The sequence below is a fragment of the Lutra lutra genome, chromosome 4 (genome assembly GCF_902655055.1).
Source record: "Lutra lutra chromosome 4, mLutLut1.2, whole genome shotgun sequence".
Classification (NCBI taxonomy): Eukaryota; Metazoa; Chordata; class Mammalia; order Carnivora; family Mustelidae; genus Lutra; species Lutra lutra.
The window spans coordinates 17,371,695-17,396,063 of record NC_062281.1 but is presented as its reverse complement, the minus strand read 5'-3'; the positions used below and the strand labels follow the sequence as shown (position 1 = coordinate 17,396,063).

General features: G+C 38.4%; 1 protein-coding gene across 6 annotated transcripts; it reads right to left on the bottom strand.

Moving 5' to 3' along the window:
- Positions 1-392: 392 nt before the first annotated feature.
- On the bottom strand, positions 393-24,103 carry ZHX1 (zinc fingers and homeoboxes 1). Of its 6 annotated transcripts, none has more exons than XM_047724034.1 (5): positions 23,739-24,102; positions 22,789-22,978; positions 16,971-17,083; positions 4,474-7,320; positions 393-1,997 (listed from the first exon to the last, which is right to left on the bottom strand). In XM_047724034.1, the coding sequence occupies exon 4, from the start codon at positions 7,093-7,095 to the stop codon at positions 4,477-4,479; it is 2,619 nt and encodes an 872-aa protein (XP_047579990.1). In that variant the 5' UTR covers positions 7,096-7,320; positions 16,971-17,083; positions 22,789-22,978; positions 23,739-24,102; the 3' UTR covers positions 393-1,997; positions 4,474-4,476. The 6 variants fall into 6 exon arrangements, with proteins under 6 accessions (XP_047579990.1, XP_047579991.1, XP_047579994.1 ...); XM_047724035.1 differs by lacking the exon at positions 22,789-22,978 and adding an exon at positions 16,222-16,300; XM_047724038.1 differs by lacking the exon at positions 22,789-22,978 and adding an exon at positions 16,222-16,300 and having other exon boundaries at positions 23,826-24,102.
- Positions 24,104-24,369: the final 266 nt, after the last annotated feature.

Below are 24,369 nucleotides of genomic sequence, written 5' to 3'. Positions count from 1 at the left end.
CATACACCTAAAAACAGATATAGTAGCAAATTTTGTTGTGTTTTACCACATTTTTTTTAACTCAGTTAATAAAATGGAAAAAAATCACTCAAAACTACTAATTGCTGCTAACTTTTATTCTGTATTCAAGGACATAATCAACTGGGAGAAGAGGAGTTTTGCTCTGTCAAATATATATATTTAAAAGCGAGCAAAGATCGAGCAGAATGAAGTGCCAAGTTTATAAAAGAGACAGAGGGGGAAATTATTACTAGTTATTTACGGCTATACAAAGTTGACACATTGCAAGGGAAACATGATATAAATGTATTATTCAAAGGCTGATTTCCAATACTTGACATTTCAAATTTGAAAATACGAAAATTGTCAAACAAAACTCAGACCACATTAGCAATGGTTTAAAAAAGGGAGCAATTTAATCATTATAATACAGAGTGCTTTAAGAAGTTTTTAAATGTGTAAAAGAAAGAACAGTTTAGTGCATTAAATTGTTACAGTCTTTACATTGCTTCTTCTTAAAAAAGTTAACAGTAGTATGAAAAAGCCACCCACAAAGCCAGCTGTCTGAGTGAAGAAATCAGCTAAATTGCAGCATTTTGGAATTACTAATAAAGCTATAGTTAAAAAATAAAAAGTTTATAAAAATGAAAGCAGCATGCATATTCAAGGCTTTTTCATAACATTTCATTAGCTGACAAACATTTAGGTAAAAACAAGAGCTTAATATTATTCATTAAATTAGACAAAAGAAACTGGCCGAGCCCACTACATCCGGTCATTCAGAAAAACATTTTAAAATCCAGAGCTAATTAAACTGAACATTTTCTCTATGAAGAAAGCACATTTTGAAAAACAATCCTATAGTCACAAAAAAAGGGTCCTTCTCAACATGAATGAATGAACAGCACCGGTCTTTACAAAGTTTATAAGTTAGTATGAACTTTCAGTCTCCTGATATGGCAAGAGTTAACAGTTAACACTCCCATGATTCATAAGTCAAAAGCTAACCTTTAACTCATTATGATCAGTTCAGAATTTTTTTCCTCTCTTCACTGAAATTGCTACATAAAGTAGAATTTCCCTGAAAGACAATTCTCGAAAATTCTGATCTGATAACTGTACAAACATTTCTGATTTCTATATGATTGTAAGAAAACACTAAGTATATATTTACTATATGGTTCTTCTTCACATTTTTGGTAAAATATTTATTTCAGAGTTTCACCCTATCCAAATTCTTATGCCATTTTCATTTCCTTCTTCAGTATCGATTATCTTTAATTTAATACAAAGCAAATTCGGCCTCTAATGAAAAAAATGAACAGAGTATTACAGAGTAATAGTGGTATCCATGAATGTGTTCAATTAAAGATCCAATCATTAAGGGCCACTGTTATCACACAATTTTATGTTTCAACATGTGTCAATAGGCTGGCTTTTTGTCACGTACATTGAAATTGTACAAGCCCATGCACAAATTTAAATCTTAGTGCAGGGCCTGATAAATAAGACATAGAAATAAATCAGGTTCTTCTTTTTCCTGTTTCTAACAATTTTTACTCTGTAAAATGTTTGGTCACTCAAAGCTATAAGCTTAATCACATATCAAAGAATATAGGCAATAAGGCCCATCTCACTAGACATACAGTATTAAGCTGGACAAAATATGAGGACAGGTTCTAGTGGTCATTAAACCCCCTCAGAAAGTCTAAGGATCAGAACATCTCCATCGTATCAGAATAAAAATGTACTATATTAAAATTCGAATTTTTACAAGTTGTTTAATTAGTGTTCTATTTACATTGCAGAACTTCCGCCAAATGCAGTAGTTTAACTTTGGCACAACATTAAGTTCCATTTCTTTTGGGTATTGGATCCTATTTTTTGAGAATGTGTATGCCCCAAAATGTTTTCAGTGTCATCAAAGATTGGGCCCATTCACAGTAAATCAGACATCTTGCGTTGAAGAATTGATTCTCCTCCAACATTTTAGGCAGCTATAAAAGAAAACATAATAAAATACTAAAATTTTAAAGAAAGCCATATTTTTAATGTTTACCACTTTCAAAACAAAATTTATACAAATTAGCCACGAAAATACATCCTCTGTATTTGCTTATTAACACTGAAATCACTTGCTATATACATCTTACATAAAGCACTAGGGTTTGTGTGCAAGTCCTACGTATATGTTCTGCATATAGACATTTTCACCTATATGTAATAATTTATAAAAACAATTATTCATAGGAAGTATCTATTTCACTGTCAGTTTTTGTAATAAACAGACTGAAATCTAAAGGCTTTTGTATTTTATATACAAGTCTGGCTTGTGCAAAAGAGATATATGTATTTCACTTTTTGCAATAACTACTTTGGAAAAGTTTTGGTTACCTATTTTTGGCAAACTGAACCATATTTAGGTGAAGAAATAACCATTAAGAGGGAACTTACGGTGAATCCTTTTATAAGATGAAACATTTTGTTCAGCCGACAGTAAGTTGCTAATTAATGTGTTTTATAATTTCAGACTTTTGAATATTTTAAAAGGCATGGCTGAATACATGAAGGTGTATGTCTAACATATGATACAATGTTTTAAAAACTGTGGCTTTATATGATTTTTTTTGTTCATAGTATCCATAGTATCAGTATAGAACATGAGAATTATCCACACAAACTTAAAGTCAAAAACTGTACCAAAAAGTTCCCGTTATTTTTAGGCTGCAGCTCCCTGCAGAATCACTGATGAGGTTACTACAACCACAGGGACAATTCACTACAGCAACACATTTGTTGATTTAATCTTGGCCGAGTGAGAATTCTTGTGTTTAGCAATAAAAAAAAAAAAAAAAATGCTTGTTAAAAATATTTTATGCATCTGGGTCAGGAGAAAGCCTGTCCTGAAAATTTCTGACATTAGGAAACAGAGGGCTGTACTTTAGGATAAAGCTGCACAAAACTTTAACTTCCTGTGACTTTCGTTACGCTCCATACCCGCAGTGAGATTTACTCTAAAATAGGTGTATTTTTAGTTTCATCTGTTTTTCTCCTTGAAAAAAAGTGTTAATGAAAAGAAAGTCTGGAAAAGGCATGGAAAGCCTGGAAAACTGCTAGACAATAAGAGAAATGCCTGGTACATATTAAGCTCTCTATAAATAATTGTTTAGCAAAATAAATAAAACCAGTGAGGAAGACATGGGGGAGTTAAGGAAATACTGTGCAGAATAACAGAGCATAAATTAGAAGATAGATAGGGATGCAAACAGCTACGGAAGTAGGTAAATACGCACATATGATCATGAGGATCTATGTTTCGTTTCCTTCTTTACTGTTCGAGAACACCTCAGTAGTTTTGATAATTAAATGCTTTTGGACTACTGATAGATGTAGACAAACATTTCATGAGAAGTGCGTTATTCTCAATAGAGTATAGTTTTATTCTAGAAGACTCCAAAACGGAGAGTAGAGAAGAATGGAACTATGCTATTAAATTCCAAAAGTATTAAGAACTGACGTCCTAACTTTAAATAAGGTATCTGATTTGCAGCTACAGTGAAATTTTAATTAATTCAATCTATAAAAGAATTAAAATGTAAGGAACATGCCAAACCTTTCAGATTTAAAGCATATTTACTTGCACTTTTATAGCAAGAGATATATTTTTAACCAAATACAGTGTTTCTGCTGGTAGCAGGTTTGTTTTCTATCAAAGAATGAAAAGACACTTTAGGCAACTGAGTTAATTTAATATCAAATCTGTTATTTACCTTTTGATCTCTAAGACAGAAATAATTTATATCACAGTTTTCAAAAACAGATGCCATCTAAGCAAATATGAATTTACACAGAGCCTAAAACAGACCTTTGGCTTTCAACAAAAAATTACTGAATAATTTTAACACATAAAGCATTTTAAACTCTAGTTAAAAACCTAATAGTTTGGGGGCAATACAATGAATTTAAAAAGATACCCATTTTTCACCTAGTTTCCTAAAACTGAGCAATCCTCGCCCCTGTGGTAAGTCTGTCCTTCAGTAACTTTTCCCCTTCTTTTTAGTTTTCATTTTTGAATTCTTTCCTTAAATAGGCAAAAAATGAAGCTTTAGTGAAGGAGGGTTGCAAGCAATACATTTTAGTTATCTTTAGTATCCATGAATTCTGCCCCCCCCATCAGTCTCCCTTCTATGAGAATGGGTAACCTTCCCTTAAAACAAAGTGAAAAAACATTTTATTTTAAAAAAGTAAATAATTAAAGCAGCATTAAATTCTACATAATAAATGTAATAGTTATAATAATCAGACCACACATAATAATCATGTCTCGTGGTCACAGTCAAGGTCCCTAGTCTTCTTATTAGCTAAAAGAAAAAAACCATTTTAGAAAAACTGTCAAAAGTGAAGGTGTCAGATACCAGATGACTATTCTAAATGTATGTGGTTGATGAATATACACTCAGATTAAAAACTTACATTTCAGTCATCTGATTTAGAAAGCTTCCGTTTCACATGTCGTGGGGGTTCCCAAGTGTCACTATCATCTGTCTCTTCTTCGTCCTCTTCCTGATCATCAATAACTTCATCTTCCTCCTCATTTTCCTCAAATAATTCTATCCCTAACTCTGATCTCCTCTGTCTTTCTGCAAACCACTCTCTGACCTGCTCATAACCCATATGTGATTTGTTCACAAGTTCGTCAAGGTCTTGCTCATTAAGAAATTTGTGCTTCAGGTAATAATCCTTGAGTATTGCAGTTCCAGTTTTAAATTTTATGAGTGATGGCCCCCTGTCCCAGTTGTTCATTCTCTTGCTTCCTCTTGGCCGCCCACGTGGTCTTCCTCTTCCCCTTCCTTTGGGTCTCCCTCTCCCCCTTTTCCGAAGTGAGGACAAACCATTCATACTACTCGAATTGGCACTTTGATAATAGTAGTACCATTTTAGATTTCCATTTTTCCAAGCATAACGAGTGTCGCCAAACCAACTGACGATGTCTGTTCTAGCAAGCCCGCTTTCTTCAGCCAACTTGTCATACTCTTCCGGTGACGGCCACTGTGTTCGGACAAAAGCACTCTTCAGCATGTGTAACTGCTCGGGTGTTTTTTTACAGATCTTGCCTGTGCTCCCTGGCTTAGGTGCACCAGAGTCATCTCTGGGAGAAGTTTCTCCAGCTTCTTCTTTGGAACTACCTGCATTATTTTCGTCTATTTCTACCTTCTCTTCCTTTAAAGCTTTTGATTTCTTCTTCTCTGTAAACCAAGCATCAATTTCCCTTCTGGTAAGTTTGGTTTGTGCTCTTAACCTATTTAATTCTTCATCGGTGAGTACAGAACTGTTGAGAAAACTCGCCTGAAGGGCACGAAGCTGCTCTGTGGTCTTCTCTTTAAACTTCTGGGGAGTGAAGTCAGGAAAAGGATTCCAGGATTGTTTCGGCTGTGAAGTAACCACAGTGGGGGACTCCGTGGTTTCATCGCTGGAGTCTATAAGAATAGTGGTGGAGGAGTCGTTGTTGAGATGTAAGCACTGATTACTCTTTGAATTTCTCTGGTTGTACCTTGTGTCACTAAACCATTTTTTAATCTCTCCTTTAGTCAGGCCTGTGATTTTCATAAGTCTGATGATTTCTGAATCATGGGGAAACTGGTTTTTAAGGTAGCTGACTTTTAATTCAGCCAGTTGCTCTTTAGTCTTTTTGGCCCGAATGCCAAAGGAATCAGGGTTCGCAGCTGCGGTTTCATGTTTGATGAGCGGAGAAGGTGGGATGGCTGCTGTGGCTGGCTTTGTCTCTGCATTCGGCTGAGCAGCAGGCGCCTGACTTTTTTGTACATTTGTTTGACTTGGAACCCCTGCCACGGTCAAGGCTATAGGTGCTGTTACAGGCAAGGTGTTCGCTCCAGCTACTTGTGTAAGGACCAGACCTGGCTGACCAACTATTTGGCATGTCTGTAAAATGGATGGTAAACCATTACTCCCCGTGGAAATGTGTGTAGGAATAACAGTTATGGTCTGAGGTACAGTGTGTACTGTTCCATTGAATTGTTTTCTTCTGGCCTCCTCTACCTCCTCGGGAGTCCAGCTGACACCATGTTTTAGGCGTTGGGCTGAAAACCAGATCTTGATCTGTTCCTCTGTGTATTTTGCTTGAGCGGAAAGAACAGTAATTTCTGACATTGTTGGGTAAGGGAATTTGTTGTAGGTGTTGAGCAAAAGGGGGTTGTTATCCAATGCAGCATTGTAGGTGGGAATGCTATTAACAGGGATTAAGACTTTGGGAATCAAACTGGAATTCTGCTGAGCTGATACAGCAGTTATCACCTGAGCTAACCCAGGGAGAACTGCTGCGGGGGTCACGAGCGTGCTGGCAGTATTCGGATGTATTCTATTTACAATGGAAGTACTTGAATTAGATTCAGAAGCCGAAGAACTTGGGTTTTCCACAGTTTCTTCACGGTCTGGTTTGATTTCATTCTCTTTGTCTTCGGGAACGTCCTCAGCTGAGTTGTGGTGAACTGTAATCCGTTTGTTCTCCACTTTATTTTTCATCATTTTCATGATCGGAGTTTTACTGATAGATATTCCTGAAGACGCAACTTCTGCAGGTTCAGCTTGCTCTGAATTCTCCTCTTTAACAAAACTACCATCAAAAGTCAGATCATTTATTGTCTGCTCGAAGATTGTCTGGTTATTTCGTTTCACCATAGTCAATTTAAAATTCTCTTCTCCTGGGTGATGTTTCAGATTATGCTCAGAAAGTGCATCATACCTTTTGGTAAGAAAATTGCATTCAACACAGACATAGGATGAATTTAGCACGACATTGGGATGTTCTGAATCCACATGGAAAGTAAACATATTTAGATCTGGGGTTTGAAAAGTACAATATTTACATTCATAGCCACCTTCAACTTTTTTATTTTGCTGATTGTCGGAGTCCACAGATTCATGAACTTCATCACTTGAGATGCTCTCTGCTCTGGTGTTTTCTACAGGTGTCAGTACAGGAGGGCCTTCATCCAAGTCTGATATCAATTCGAGGTCTGGATCCTGTTCACTGGCAAGGACCATGCAGGGGGTTGTGGATTTTCGCCTGCTTGCCATTCTGATGTTATGAGGAAGATCTCAGCGGTGATTAAAAAGCATTGAGGCTTAAAACTGTTCAGTATTCTTCATTTGAAAACAATGGCTTTTGGTTCTTCAAGTCCATTTTTGTGTTCAACAAGTTTTATTAGCAGCTTTTTCATGGTGCAATCAAGTAAAGAGCTTATTCTTGGCAGGTAATATACTGTTGAACTGCTGAAATGTTTGAAGCCCAACTCCAAACACCTATATTAAAATAAAATTAAAAGTGTTTTTAACGCATGATTTTGATCTTGTAAACAAACTGCAGTTATATTTCACTTACCTGAAGTTGTTGGACAGCTCAGTTATAAAGATCTAGAATAAGACCAGAACCAGGAAAAAAGTCCTCTAGGAGCAAAATACGTATCTCCAAGCCAAATCACTGAAGGTCACGTACTGTACTCACAGTCAGCCCCCAGGCCTGCTTACTTGGATTTTCAGCCAGCCCTGTATTGACAGGGAAGTGGGAGAAGGGTCGGCTTTGGCAAGCACACTATTATCATTGTGAAACGATAATGTGATAACAAGGAAGGAAACGTAAAACTATAAAAGACAGTCACAGGTACTCAGAGACTATGGCCATTAAGTGTATATGCCCTCTTCCTCCTGCTGGTCTGTTTTATCATTCCAGTAGCATAGCCGAGTACGACAGGAGCAGCAAAGACGGATATGAATGATCGACGTTTTAGAAACATTATTCTTAAATCATTTTTCATGGTGTTACCAGGATTTATAAGACATATCTGATCCTAAGAGTCTCCTGACTTAAAGTTTCCCCAGTACAGGAAGAATGAAGCCCAAACTCCTCGAGCCACAAGCAGTTCTTTTCATACCTGCCCTCAACCTCAACTTCCTGCCATCTTTCTCCTGACTCTTATTTCTTATGCTTTGGGCACAGCAGACCCAGTTGTTGCTCCAGGAGCACACAACAGGGCTGTTCCCTGTGCCAGGAGCCTTGTTTGGGCATGCACTATGATGATCTTTGTTTGCCCTATAGATCACCTCCTCCCTTTAACTTGGATCCGACCTCCTCCTCCTCAGTTCATCTTTTATTCTAGTACTTACCGTACTGTGCCAGAGGAGTATTACATTTCTGTCCCACAGCCTATCCATACTCCTGGTCTCCTTACCATAGGTGAATCTCATTCTTCCAAGGACCTTTGTATATCTTCAGTCTAATGCTCTTTTAGCTCAACTATCCTCGCTGACTTCTCATTCGTTTCTGTATCCTCTCTGCATACAAAAAGCCTAGAATAAGGGACTCACTAAATATTAACTTGAACTAGAATGAATAGGAAAACAGTCCTATGAAACTCAACATGCCCTGCCAAATTATGGAAAGAGCCCAAATGTCCACCAGCTGATGAATGGATAAAGAAGATGTGGTATATATATTTAATGGAATATTACTCAGCTGTCAAAGAGAATGAAATCTTGCCATCTGCAGCAATGTGGATGGAGCTAGAGCTATTATGCTAAGCGAAATAAGTCAGTCAGAGAAAGACAAATACCATACGATTTCACTCATATATGGAATTTAAGAAACAAAACAGATGAACACAGGGGATGGGGGGAAAAAGAGAGGGAAGCAAACCATAAGAACTCTTTTTTTAAATTTTTAAGATGTTATCTATTTATTTGACAGAGATCACAAGTAGGCAGAGAAAGAAGGGGTAAGCAGGCTCCCGAGCCCAATGCAGGGCTCGATCCCAGGACCCTGGGACTGTGACCTGAACCAAAGGCAGAGGCTTTAACCCACTGGGCCACCCAGGTGCCCCCAAAACATAAGAACTCTTAACAATACTGAAGGTTGGTGGAAGGCGGTGTGGGGCACATGGGCTGGAATGGGTGATGGGGATTAAGAAGGACACTTGTTGTGATGAGCACTGGGTGTTATATTTAAGTGATGAATCACTACATTCTACCCCTGAAACTAATATTACCATATACATTAACTATTTACATAAAAAAATTGAAATAAAGAAAAGAAACTCAATAAGCCCTGAGAGCATCACAATAGAGAACCATAGTTGAAATTCACAAGAATGACTGTGACTTATCAAGAAAAAGTGAATTATGCTCATATACACACATTTTAATAATTTTGCACCCAAATACTTATGCTACACCAGTGAAAAGTATTGTGCTTCTGAAGTCTAAACCAAAGGAAAATGAATTAAATGAGTTAAGTGGTTTATTCTCTATCACAAATTAGAACTATTTTCATTTATTTGTATAATCCTTGTCCTAGCTGAACTGAGGAGAAAAAGTTTACTTCAAATATTATAATGCAAAACCCAGTCTGTATGAGATGTACTGACTTTAGGAAAAGGACAAACATTTTTAGGAAACAGAACTGTCCAAAGAGAGAGTGCCCTGCCTTTGAAAGGGGCAAGATCCTCTTCACTGGGATTATTTAAATATATACTATATATCCATTTGATGGATCCAAGCGACAGATGGGAAGTTGGCCTAAATGTCCCCCACTCCCTGATTTCCCATATTACAAAGCAAAACGCATCAGATTAGTAATAAGAATATCCAATTTTCAAAGAATCCCTATTCTCGAAGGTGATTTTCCACCCCCTCACCGTGGAAAAAGCCTTTGTTTCTAAGGGGATATGAAGAAATCACTGATATTTAAAACTAAGGGGATATGAAGAAATCACTGATATTTAAAACTATTTCTTAACTGAGTATTTTACACAAAGCTAATGCCATCTCTCCCATTCAATTCAGTAGGATTTTAACTATTTCGTTCAAGTGCTAGTGCAGCTGTTTGATCATTTCTTTGTCATTAGAAACAGGGAATTCCTCAAATAGCTTGAAGTAAGGAAGAGTAACAAATGAGCAGCACCTACATTTTTGGCAGTGAAGGAGAATTGTTGAAAGGCAGGGGAGTAAGCTATTTTATAACTGTTATTCTCCTAGAATCTCAGATTATATTTAATTGGGAGTATACTATAGTTAGAAATCAAAGGTAGAAGGTTTTTCTTTTTTTTTCCTGAAACTACCTTTCCTTGGTGATGGTTTTCAAAACTTTTTGTTGTAAGCAGCAGAGCCCCTTCTTCAAACAAAATTCTATGAGAAGCCTTGGGGCAAAACAGATAAAAGAACAGCTGTCTGGCTGGAGAAGGAGAGAGGCTAAACTACTTCCTGATCCCATCCCATGGATCCTACAAACCCTACTTCTACCTTTGAAGGGTTCTGAGATGTGTCTGAAAGCCTGTGCCTTAAAAATTACTTTCAAGACAATGTACCAATGTCACCAAAAATCCTTCTCAGTTTATCACTACTGAGACATGAAATTTGAAAACGAACCTAAACTGAATTTAATGTGTCCTTCAGGTTGTTTCACTGTAGAAGGCAGGGCTTGGACACCTAGGGGTAGAACAGAGTAGCCAGGACTAATAAGAGATACAGAAGAGAAACTTGAGGAGCTAAGATCCCTTTATTACTTTGGCTCTCTAGGTCTTATGTTAAACTGCTTACGTTTCATTTTGTCTTGCTTAAAAATAGGAATTTGCTAAATTATTATTTTTATTTCTCTTCCTTATAGCTTACTAGCTCAGAAAGGTCAGTTCATAAGAACTTACGCAGATATAAACAAATTTTAAAAGCTTAAATATTTTTTGCTAAAGTCATAAAAATTACAAAATATTCATAGGTTATTTTACAATCTAATGATGTATACGCACCATGGTGTGTTCTCCTTTGGAAGCGCTGGTTTTGGCAATATAAACTTAAAACAAGCTACTTAAATGAAACTTTTTTTTTTTTTTAAGATTTTTTATTTATTTATTTGACAGAGAGAAATCACAAGTAAGCAGAGAGGCAGGCAGAGAGAGAGGAGGAAGCAGGCTCCCCGCTGAGCAGAAAGCCTGATGTGGGGCTCGAACCCAGGACCTGGGATCATGACCTGAGCCGAAGGCAGCGGCTTAACCCACTGAGCCACCCAGGCGCCCCTTAAATGAAACTTTTTAAAAATAAGTCTTCAATAATGCAAAAGACTCAAATCTGATTATCTTGGTATTAAACACAGCCTCAAGCTCAGGTGACTGCTACACTCAAATACACAAAAAACAATCTGTCCACTTTACTCCTGATACTGTTTACATTTACCTAACAAAACCAGAGTCACTGTACTGTCTAACATATTTCTAAAGGGAGACTGAGAATTCCCAAAAGAACCTCAAGGTTTGGGCCATTGACTCAGTTCTACTATAATGTATATAGTTCAAAAACAGACCAAAGCACAAATAAAAGCATCTTCAGGGTCCTGATTATATAAATTCATGATCTGGGGGGAAGCAGGGAACTCAGGACAAATACCCCGTTTTTCTGGCAGAAGAAACCAAGGCCCAGAGGAACACATTCACAGAGGCACTGTGATATAGGATCAAACCACTGTTTCTGGAGTCTCCTCTGTCACTCAGTGGTCCAGTGACTGTAAAAGTTACTCAGTATTGACCTCAATTTTCTCACCTATAAAACCGGCATTCTTCAATTCAATAAATTCACACAACTATTTGTTGACTGTCGACCATGGGCCAGGCACTGTGTTAGGTACTACTGTAAGGCTATGACTGCGACAGATTGCCTCAGGTCTGTCAGGTACTGGCAGTTGAACAAGAAAAACAGGCAGTAAACAATCACTTAAAATAGCTGTGATCAATGCTATGAGAGGAAGCATCAGGAACTCTACGAGCACACTGCAGGAGGTTTCTAGAAAGGAAACAGAACCAGTTGCCCTGGAGAAAATAAGAAGGGTGCTATCCACCTCAGAGGCTGATCAAATAAAAATGCTTCACACACTGTGATACACAGGAGATGCCTAATTAGTGTTATTTTCTAGTCTCTGAAAAATTCTTTTGGGAGATGAAGAAATACCACTTATCTAGTATTATTGTCTCTTTCTCTCTTTCTCTCAACTTAATCAGCTGATAAGGCACACAAATTGAATGAAAAAGCAGAAAGGGTAAAAAGAATAAGAATGTCTTTGGTGTAGGTCCAATTTATCTCCTTTTATCATTAAAGTGCAATGGGTCTGAGATAGGAAAATTGCCATACAGAAATCGCTATTAGCTGACAGCATCTCATCCTCTACTTGAAGGTCAACTAAAAACAGAGCTCAAAATCAAAAGCTCAAAATTTGGGGAACCTGGCACTACTTACCTGTAAAAAGAGGGTAGAGTTCAGTTGCACAACTGACTAGTTAACTAGCTAGGTGGTTTTGCAATTAAAACACAAAGTGAAGACGGCCAATAAGATAAAAAGTTATGGGGGCGCTTGGGTGGCTCAGCCTGTTAAGTGTCTGCCTTTGGCTTGGGTCATGATCCCAGAGTCCTGGGATCAAGCCTCACATCAGGCTCCTTGCTCAGCAGGGAGCCTGTTTCTCCCATGCCTGATGTTCCCCCTGCTTGTGCTTGCTCTGTGTCTCTCTAGCTCACTCTATGTCAAATAAAGTCTTTAAAAAAAAAAAAATTTAAAAATTGTGCTCTAAATGCATCCAGCACTGTAAATATAATTATATTTGAAAGCTATTTCAGTTAACTTTTCGGTAGAAAAATGGAAACAAAACAAAACAAAACAATCCGACCTGATCAACTAACTGTTATATGATCATTAAAAATGGTAATCAAGAGTAATTAAAGAATATGGAAAAAATAGCTTCTCAGCCTTTTGGCTAAGATCAAGTGTAGGAATATGAAAAAAATATTTATTCATTTACTGTTAAATTTAAAAAATCAGAACAAAATTTACATATTAATTACAAAATAACTATGGGAAAATATGTAGGCATATGGGAAAAAACTAGATGAGAATATAAAGAAATGAAATTTTCACATGAGATTATGGGTGAAATTTTTAAGAGTGCTATTTACAAATTTTCTTTAATATTATTATAATATTGCTTTATTATAAAATACAACAAACAAATAATTTCAAGGCCTTAAAATTGCAAATAGACTAGAATATTCTTTTTTTTTTTTTTTAGACTTTATTTATTTATTTGACAGAGAGAGAGATCACAAGTAGGCAGAGAGGCAGGCAGAGAGAGAGAGGAGGAAGCAGTGTCCCCGCAGAACAGAGAGCCCGATTCGGGGCTGGATCCCAGGACCCTGGGATCACGACCTGAGCCGAAGGCAGAGGCTTTAACCCACTGAGCCACCCAGGCAGCCCTAGACTAGAATATTCTGATGGTCATTTGGAGCTGGAAACAATATTTACTTTCTATTTTTAAGGTAAAAACATGTGCTACATAAAGGTTTTTTTCAGGGGAAGCAGAAATCCCTGAGTATGTAAAACATTCAAGTGTATTCCACACATTTTTGGGAGCTGCTCCATGGTCTGAGAAGTCAAACTAGTTCTATGAACCCTCAAGAGTACTCAGAATCTGCAGTGTACGGATCTAGGTCAGGCCAATTTCCATAGTTCTCTCTGCATCTTGGCTCTTCTCCTGAGGGTAGGATACCCCTTAAACAGTTCATGATTCTTAATTCATCAAAATAATTACAACAAAGTTTCCCTACAGAAAAGCATTTCATGAAAGCAAAATTCGCTTTATCACAACATAAAAACTGGGGACAATTCTAACAGCAGTTCTTACGTGAAAGAATGTCTACTTAGCTCTCCACGGTAGATCCCCAGTGCCAACGCGTGGCCTCTCAAGGCCTCATTAAGACTTGCAGGAAAAAGAAACCCTTCAAAGTTGTGTATTATAATATTTTACTTCATTAAACACTTATTTATAGAGGAGTTATAAAGAACAACTGTGTTTACTTTAGAGTGGATTACTTCCAATGGTAAAATCCTTACTAATAAAATTACCTTAGTCATTAGAATATTAAAACATCTTTATTTATAGAACTTTCTATTTATTAAAATATAGCAATGAATATGCAACAAACATTTACCAACATCTATAATTCTGTTGTAACAAATCAGCTTTATATATGAGTAGTATATGTTTAAATTTGTGGATTTTTTAAGAATGAAACAAGGGAGATAAATTCATTCACAGAATTAGTCCTGCAGTGAAATTCAGGAGAAAATTGTTCCTGTAAAAACAGCAAATGCAAATCTCAACTTAGAATCATTATTTTTCTGTTCCTGGAGAAAACTATACTCTAATGGTGTTCTACATTTTTAAAGAGATTAAAAAATAAGTTCTCAATGTAATACACTATAATAGTACATTGTTTCAAATTCTATACTTAGGGCTACAAAAAGTCTAAAATTTTTTATAGTTAAGTAGAGCTATAACTATACTGAATTTCTATGCCTCTGTTTCTTTGGCTGTCTTATACTTCAAATTAAATGCTTAACAGACAATTTGCCTCGTTAGCCACAAAAGCATATTATATTGGTAAGACTTTATGTGAATAAAAACAACTTTCATACCGATTCTTAGTCAAATATGAACACATAAAATAACTATAATTTTTAAGGATTATGTTAGTTTTGAGACGGTACCAGCTGAAAACTGTTCTCAGGGAAGCTAAAACATAAACTCAGAATCCTTTGGCATATGTATTCATACCTATACTGAGAATTCTTAGAACTCTGTATCCTATATAGTTTCACTTCTTATTCTCTGAGTCAGAGTTCTGTTTAACCTGAAAATAACTTATTTTAATATGTTTGTATTCAAACTAAAAGTTACAAATCCACCAAAATCACAGAATGCATGAAATAATAATTGAAGTAAAGAATAACAGGGTCAAATTAAAATAAAGAATATTCACCATGTTAAAGAAAAAAGTGTCTGAGAAGACGCTTTCTTTAATTTAAAAAAGGCCATTTTCAGGCCATTTTCAAAGCCAAAATGTAAAAATACTTAGAAACAATGGTCAAGTTCCTTAGAAAATTAAATGAGAAATGTGACAACCTAAATTTGTACCCACAGCGAATGTTTTTAAGAATTATGGTAGCCTAGAATCATTACCTAAGAGATAAATCTCAAGAAAACTGACAAAATGATCTCAAGACAATCAAAATTTGAGTATGAAGGTGTATATAGACAGGAGTAAATGTGATAAAAATGAAAGCATCGAAGAAACTCTGGCCAAAAATTATCTAATTTTAGAAGATCCTTTTGCTAATGCTAAACTAAGCTTTAAGGGTGTAGAAATTCTATCCTCTACCTGTTTTTTTTCCACCTGAGAAAGCCAACCTTAATACTGCTAAAGATTAAGAGAAGAATCCAAGTCAGACAGATTTCTCCTGATAAGCACTGATCCTAGATTTGAGGAGTGAAATGTCTTTTTGAAGTGTCTCTACAACACTAACGTCCTGTTTCTCTGCCTTCTGCTGGCATGTACGTACGTATGTAAATACTGAGAGTGATACATAAATAAGTACTATAATGAAATCTCCTATCTTTGTTATTAAAGTTTGTAGTATTACCCCAAAGTAATTTTTTGCTGGAAATAGTTTTCCCCTACTTTTCTCAAGGAGGTATGTTAAATCTTTCGTGTAAGACAGTCTTACACGAGAACACTATGCTTGATTACAAATGAGATTATCATTAAGAGGCTGAAAAATCATTTATCTGTTTGTTACCTTCCCTACTTATAAAATAACTGTTACATGTTTCACTCAAGATATAATCATTCGATTACTAAAAAATACTTTGAAAGATAATTATGCCAGCTTGTAAGGACTCTAATAATTTTTTAAAAAATGAAAGTTGAACCACCACATTAATAGCTATGGAATCCAGGGCTCCTTGGTAGCTCAGTCCATTAAGCGTCCAGCTGTTGGTTTCGGCTCAGGTCATGATCTCAGAGTGGTGGGATCAAGCCCCGGTTTGGGCTCCACTCTCAGCGGGGAGTCTGTTTGAAAATTCTTTCCCTTTGCACCCACCCCCTGCCACTTGTGTGTGCACATGCATGAGAGAGAGTTCTTTCTCTCTCTCTCAAAAATACAAAAATAAACCTTTAAAAAAAAAAATCTTTCCTAGTATGTTCTGGAATTAACTAAAATAAAATAACAACTGGACCAGGGATGCCTGGGTGGCTCAGTCGGTTAAGCATCTGCCTTTGGCTCAAGTCATGATCTCAGGGTCCTGGGATCAATTCCCACATTGGGCTCCTTGCTCACCGGGAAGTCTGCTTCTCCCTCTGTCTGTTCTGTCTGCTCTGCCTGCTGCTCCCGATGCTTGTGCTCTCTCCCTCTCTCTCTGACAAACAGATAAATAAAAAGAAATAAAATAAAATAAAATAACAATTGGACTAAAGTGTGACTATTTCAACACTACAGCATGTGATCTAATGCTTCTTATAAAAGCCAAGTTATGTCAGTTAACTAAAATATAAAATCATATGCTTAACCTAAAACAAAGTACTTAATCATCAATATCCTAATTTTTAGAATTATAATTAACTATTATTAGTAGACTATATATTGGAAATATATTTTCAGAAATTGTTCTTTTAAGTCTTGAAGAATTTTTCTGGATACAGGTGAAAAAAAAAAAAAGTAAAATTTCTAGATCAATTACCCCACAAAAGTTCTCTGCCTTCATGACCTTCATTTGTCTTATTTACCACTGTTACCACACCACCAGTACAGTGCCTGACACACAGTGTATTTCAGCAAATACTAACTGAAAAATCAATTATTAATATATCCACAGATTTATCATGAATTGTGATGCTGCTTCCTTTGTCATTAAAGCAGCCAATACTCCTATATTTTAAAGTTTAAAAGTATATTTCTTAACAAAGCATCAAGACTAAGTGCTGCTTTTTTAAGGAAAGCTTTTAAGACATTAGCCAAATATAGTATCATGGGATCTAAAGTGAGCATATTCAGAATCTGAGTTTCACCATATCCTATGAAACACATACTTGCCATAGCTTCTTCAGCATTCTGTTCTTTGACATGGAGGGTGTCCCTTCAAATTAGGTGTTTAGCTCAGGCCATCATTACCAACAGGTCTGAAGTACCTATCTGCCATATCCTACAAAAAAACAACAACAAAAAAATCACTTGAATACACTTGAATATCCTGGATATAATTCAGTCTTAGGACTTTAAAGTTTATGCCTTAGCTTTTTAAAAGTAAAGTAGTTTTGAGAAAAAAAATGTAATTTCCTCATAAAATTATAAAAGAATCATTTAAATGCCAGACTCAATGTTAGTAAAAAACACAAAATTTAAAACTCTCAAAAATTCTATTTATAGTATATAAAACAACCAAATCCTATTTTCACTATTGTATTATTTTCAGTAAAAATTATCAAAATGTGAATATATGCAGACTCTAGTATAAAAGTTGAGATAAAGAAATTGGGAATTGTAAATATTAAGTACACAAAAGTTATGAAAGACAACTTAGTTAAACTAAGAGGTGGGAGGAAATATATGTTCCGTATGTTTATACATAAACTCATTGATATTTGTATCCTGGTTTACAATGCATTAATTGGAATGGAGTAGATTATAAATGCTGGCAACAAGCCAATACAACTTAAAGAAACTGGTGGTACTCTACCCCAAAACATGTGGTATCTAATAGAATGACCTGTGTTTATTTCATTTTTGCAAGAAGGCTACTACCAAATGGCATTTCAATTGGTGTGCTGAGAAGCAGAGATTGTACAAACAAACGAAAATCATTCTCCAAAAATTGAGATACAAGTCCAAAAATGTGGCGTATTATTCAGAGTACTTAAACCAATCAGGAAAATTTAATGAAAACTATGATTGCTTCTCTTAGTAAATATCAGTAAATAGTGCATTTGAAGGGTTGAAGCATTTTAGCTGTTGTTCTTTAAACACTGAAACTGTAGACAAAATGAATAAATATTAAGGAAGATGATTTCTTCCAAATACCTTATCCCGTGATTCTGCCTGTTATTATACACATGCTCATGAAGAGGCTCTTAAGAAATAATGTAAATACCCCAAGCCTTTAGTAAAATACTTCTAGGTTAAGTTAAAGCTTGGGCTGAATGGCTACAGTATTTTCATGAAAAGGAAAAGAGCATTTTCCCAGTAGGCTCCGTGGAGCATCCTGTGATCTGCAGCCTGGGATTCTACAGTTTCATTTCCTGGTATCTCCTTGTTTGGAAACTCCTTTACTATCCATCTACAGGATGTGGACTAGAAGAGAAGATAAGAAACAGCTGCTAAGGAGGGGAAGTTATTTTCCAAAATGAATTATTAATACTATAGGAAATTGGTAACCTGTTTGAATCCATTCTTGAATCACACAGTAATTGCAAGATGTTTTACCGAACGAGAGTCTCTTGAGAAGAGCAGCTGAGACAAGTAAGGGCACAAGGCAACTAGAGGAGCAACAAATGAGCTCCTTGATACTTCTGGATGGAAAGCATACTTGCCTGATGTTATTTCAGCTCTGGATACTGGCATTATTTTAAAATACTTCTCTCTAACTGAAAGTATCTTTTTAAATTTTAAGATTAGAATGAACTTCAAAAATTAAAGAACTCATCTCAGCTATATACATTGCATAATAAAACAGATGAGTTGTTTTGGCAGAAGATGGACTGTAAATAAAGATGAAGAGCTTGGGTTTGGGAACCAGACTGCAGGGATTCAAATCTCAGATCTGTCACTTACTAGCTCTGTGGTCTTTGACAAGTGACTTGCCCTGTCTATGTCATCGCCCCCTCATCTAAAATGGGGCTCTACTATGATGTGTTTAAACTAACTCATGTAAAGTGTCTGGCACTAGTAAGCCCACAGTTAGATTTCCCTGACTTTTATTTAAGGTATTTAAGTTATACAATGAAGGAAGTCTTCACATAAACTTTGTACAAAAAAAATTTTAAAGCTCTGGGCAACAATCAATCAATTTTATTTTCCATTTCATACCTTTGAATATATTAAGAAATGCTAGAACAAGTTGGCTTCAACAGGTAGACATTAATCAATCATAATTTATACCCCCCACCCCAATATACACATACTTCCTCTGACCTTAGCTTCAAGGAGAATCATTAATGTACAACACATTTGAAAAGGTGTTTCATAGTACTAACGACGTTCTGACATAAATCATCTTCTTGTAGTCATGAAGAGAAATTGTTCTCTTCTCACCATGCCCTCACTTTCAAATACAGTCCATGCCCAGCAAAGTTTTCTTTCTTTTTTTCTTTGTTTTAAAGATTTTATTCATTTATTTGACAGAGAGAGACAGTGAGAGAGGGAACACAAGCAGGGAGATTGGGAGAGGGAGAAACAGGCTCCCCGCTGAGCAGGGAGCCTGATGTGGGGCTCACTTCTTGAGCCACAGGCAGACCTTGAGCCAAAGGCAGACACTTAACTGACTGAGCCACCCAGGGCCCATACCCAGCAAAGTTTTAAACAAGCTTCTTTTTGACAATATTTGAAGGTAAAAAGGAGCAGACTTAGCATAGAAGAAAAACACAGTTATGAAAGAAGTACTTAGAAATATCAATATCTGGGGCGCCTGGGTGGCTCAGTGGGTTAAGCCTCTGTCTTTGGCTCTGATCATGATCTCGGGGTCCTGGGATCGAACCCCACATAGGGCTCTCTGCTCAGTGGAGAGCCTCCTCCTACCTCTCTGCCTACTTGTGATCTCTCTCTCTCTCTGTCAAATAAATAAATAAAATCTTAAAACAAAATCAAAATCTTTCTATCTCCTTTCATTCCTCATAATAACCAAAAAAAGAGAAAGAAAGACCTTCAGGAAGGGGGAAAAAAGAGTCAGAAATTCTATGGGAAATATGAAATCACTAAAATTTAACAAAAACAAAATTCTTTTATTTAAAATAATATGTATATGTAAACTAATTTTTGATTTTTTCAGATAGGCTTTGAGAATACTATTTTTTAAAAATCGAAATCTAAAAACTGAAAACAAAATCCTGCGTAAAAATTCCTTTGGTTGAGCGAGACATACTCTTGGTCTAGGCTCAGGTCTTGATCTCAGGGTTGTGACTTTAAGCCCTGTGTTGGGCTCCACTCTTAAGAAAGTCTTCTTTAAAAAAAAAAAAAAAAAAAAGGTAAAAAATACTGACTGTCTTGAATAAATGTCATTCTTAACCTGCTCATAAAAACTCCTTTTCCAAAGTCTATCATATTTTTATTTAGATCAAAGGTATAAAAGACCATCTTACTACCTCTTGAGTACGTCATAGAATACCGATTGTATAAACTGCAAAGATTAAGTGTCCTTTAAGGTCAAAACCTGGCAACTATAGAAACATTTACATAAATATTTACTGTAAAAATTAACTCTATGGAATACAGATCTCCAACATGTAAACTCAAATGTATATCCTGATCAGTAATCTAAATCAGCAGCTTCAGCCATTCAAATTTGGTTACTCACAACCACAAATATATCAGAGCAACAAGGATATAATAATATAAGATCAGTAATATTATGGAAACATTGGCTATTATTCAAAGGATAGCATCACGGTTTATCCCCCCTTCAATTAAATGTAATTTAAATTACTTTTGAGATTACATAGGATGATTTAGAAGGATTTTAAGTTAGAAGAAATTTAGAAGTAAAAGTATGTGTTACACTGGCTACAGTACAATAGATATTTCCAAACACCTCCCTAAATTAATGAACATGATATTAGATTAAAACCTAGGTTAGGGAGGGGCGCCTGGGTGGCTCAGTGGGTTGAGGCCTCTGCCTTCGGCTCAGGTCATGATCCCAGGACCGTGGGATAGAGCCCCATATCGGGCTCTCTGCTCAGCAGGGAGCCTGTTTCCTCCTCTCCTGCCTGCCTCTCCCCCTACTTGTGATCTCTGCCTGTCAAATAAATAAATAAAATCTTAAAAAAAAACCAAAAAAACCTAGGTTAGGCACTGGAGTTTTAACACTGCTAATATTTAAATAAGTAGAGTCTCTTGAGCCCAAATCCACGATGATGCAATGTACATAAAAAGGTTATTTGCTAAGCTAAATTTATAATCATTTTGGTAATTTTAATAGTATTTCCATTTAAACATAAAGCCATGATTTACAGCAAATTAAGTTCCAAATAACCCATTTCTGTGCCCAATTAACATTATAAGAAAGAAAATATAAATGCATGATAACATCACCTTTCAGCCTTAATGTAAAATATAATACAAAAGAGAGAAAATCTCCAACATGAACCACCTCACCTATGTTATTAAGTTCATTAATAAAATAACTGTAAAACTTTATTCACATTTAATGAAAAAAAAAACCCTCACAAGTATCACGAGAAGTGAAATAATTGCTACATCATTCACGAACTGTCCTCCCAATCCAGTGAAATAATAAGCTCGCTATAAGCGAAAGACATCTACTATTAATGAGTACAAGCACAGCACAAGCACATTTATGTTTTCAGCCTGAGCATATTTTCAAACCATCTGGCATCAGTGCCACTCTGGTTCATCCAGCCTGATCTGTTCAGAATTGAATACAGAACTAGAGCTACATGCACTTTGGGGAAACCAAAGAATAGCTCATATGTATAATAATACTCCAAATGCGCGGCCCTCAACTAGTTTATACTTGAAATGTGTTTGAGAAGACATTTCCATGAAAGACATGAGAGCTCTTTTTAAAAATACTAGAATGGTTCAAGAAATCTGTATGAATCATAGCTGTCATCAGGTACCCAAGTCTTACTTTCTTTTTTTTTTCTCATTGTAATCCTGATCATTAAATGAGCATTTGAAGAGGTACTTCTACAAAAAGATTCACTAAGGGAAATGCTATCATTTCTATATTGAAACAACCCAAGAATTTACATTTTATTTTGCATGAAGATTAGTCAGCTTTGCCCTAAAATGCTTAGATTAAGGAGAGACGGATTAAGAGGAAAAAATATTCATGAGGGCCCTTTTCATCTTGTTAGTATTACTGGCTTTGGCAGCGCCCACATTTCTTAAGCTTGAAATCAGGAGTCAGAATTGTTACTTAAGAAATTTTTAAAAATCTATATCCCTGTTAAAACCAATTCCCGTTCATCCTCACTGATGGAATAAAAACAAACGACTTTGTTTTTGGATAATTTTTCAGAAACGAAGATAATTCATGTGACACCATAAAGCACAAGTTAAAGCTTTCAGACAAAGACTGAGATACAATGACCAATACCAACGACTCTAAAGGTGCGCTTAGGTAGGGGGTACACACATACACTGCAAACCCACAAACAGGCACTCTTCTTGGAGGGCAAGCTGCTGCTTCCTCCCTGGGAACCCTGTATCTTCCAGTCCTGTCATTCCTCTCCTTTTCTGTTATCCTCTTAATATCCAAGGCAATTGCTTTTTCAAGTTACGTGGAATCCCAACCTAGTCCCATCACAAATTATCAGCTTTTTCTTTCCTTTTTTTTTTTTTTTTTTCTTTCTTTCCATGTCCCCTCCAGAAAGATTAGCTCCTTCTCATGCTTTTCCTATGGGGAGTGATGACAGAGGAGCGCCTGTGGAATTCCCACTCTGCCCCATCTCTCCCCTGGATTCCTTCTCGATCCCCCTCTTTCTCCGCTTCCTACTTCCCCTGCCCTGAGTCTCTCATTGAAGCCCGGCCAGAGCTTGCTGCTCCGTTAATCTAAACTAAGGATATCAAGCGGAACCTTTTCTTTCTCTGGGGTTTTGCTCTTTCTTTACTGTTACCTACAGAGGGGAGAGGTGGAGGCAGATGCACGAAACAAAGAATTTCAAGTCCCTTTACCTAGAACTTTGGTGTAAATCCACAGGGAAAGGGCATCCGCCAGGGCGCTTCCTCGCTGCCGGGAGAGCCCGCTCCCTGGGCCGTCACACCTCCTTCCCAGCCCTCCATCCCCGCCACGAGCAGGACAGTGCTCCCGTTAGGCCCCACGGCCCGGAGGAGTCCGCGGTCGGCCTCCCTTGTCTCCTCCCTTCTGGAAGGGACGGACAACGTTTCCATTCTCCTTAATTAACTTCTAAGTCCCAGTCTTCCTCAAAACGCAATACAGTTCTTAAGGACTCAATTCGGAGTCTTGCCCCGAAGTGGGTGCTTAGCCTTCTCTGCAGTGGGGTACAGCCCCCCCCCACCCCGCGAAGGTTTCCCGGGGCTCCAACCCCAATGCCAATGCGTTCAGCTCTAGCAGGAGGATGTCTCCTTCCCGTCCGGGAGGCAGTCCCCACGAGGCCACGCGCCCCCTCAGGGCAGGCCTTCCGACCTCCTCCAGGACCCTCAGCATCGCTGGGCTCCTCCGTCCCTGCGGCGCCCCCCCCCCCAACCCCCGGAGGCCCCGTCTTCACTCCCCTCAACAGTCCCAAGTTGCTCAGTGCTCTTCCTAAAGACGGGGGCTGAGATTTTTCCCTCACGGAGTCCACCCCCAGCTCTTTTCACCGCCGCAGACACCCCGAAAGAGCGAAGGAGCCTCAGGGGCCCTCCCTCGGTGGCGACTCCCCGGTGCAGCCAGGCCGGGTCCCTCCCCCTCGGACGCCCCGCGCCGCGGCCGCCTCGCCACCCCGCCGCCGCCGGCGCGCTAAGTCCCCGGGGTCTCTGCCCTGGGGCCGCCCTCCTCCGGCCGGCCCGCGAGCCACTAGCCTGGCCCGGCCAGCGCTCCGCTCGCGGGCTCAGCGCTGCCGGTTCCCCCGCGCAGTCCCCCGGCGTCCCGGCCCACTCGTCCCGGAGCCGGCTCGCGCCGCTACCTGCAGGGGCCGCCGCGCCTCTCAGCGCCCCGCCGCCGCCATCTTGCATTTCAAACCGGCTGCACTTTTCAGGGAGTCAACTCTGACCTGTGAACCCTACACCCGGAACCGCTCGGCGGGCCGGCACACGGCCTCGGCAGCTCGGCGGGGCCCGCGGAGCGTGGAGGGTCGGGGGTGGGGGTGCGAGGCGAGGCGCGCTCCCCAGCGGCCGACCGGGGCGGGGAGGGAGGGAAGGAGCCGGCCGAGGCGGGGCCCTCCCGCGCGCGCGCCGTCCGCGCGCCCCCACCCCGCTCCGCGCCAGGCTCTCCACTCCCGTACCCCGCTGCTCCCTTGGGGTTCGACCCCGGCCTCTACCCTCTGGATTGGCCCGCGACGAGGTAGGGAGCCGCCCCGCCCCTCTGTCAACAGAAGCCCCGCCCCGGCCCGCGATAGCCCCGCCCTCTATCAGCAGAAGCCCCGCCTTCCCCAGGTCTGGAAGCTGCCCCGCCCGTTGCGGGAGGTAGCTCCCAGAGCAGGCTCTTCTAGACTCGGATCAATCCCCGCCTTCTGTCATTTGTGGCCCTGCCCTCTGGGCGCTCCGCCTTGCTAATGTCACCACGGGATCGCAAGAAACGCCCCTTGTCATCCTAAG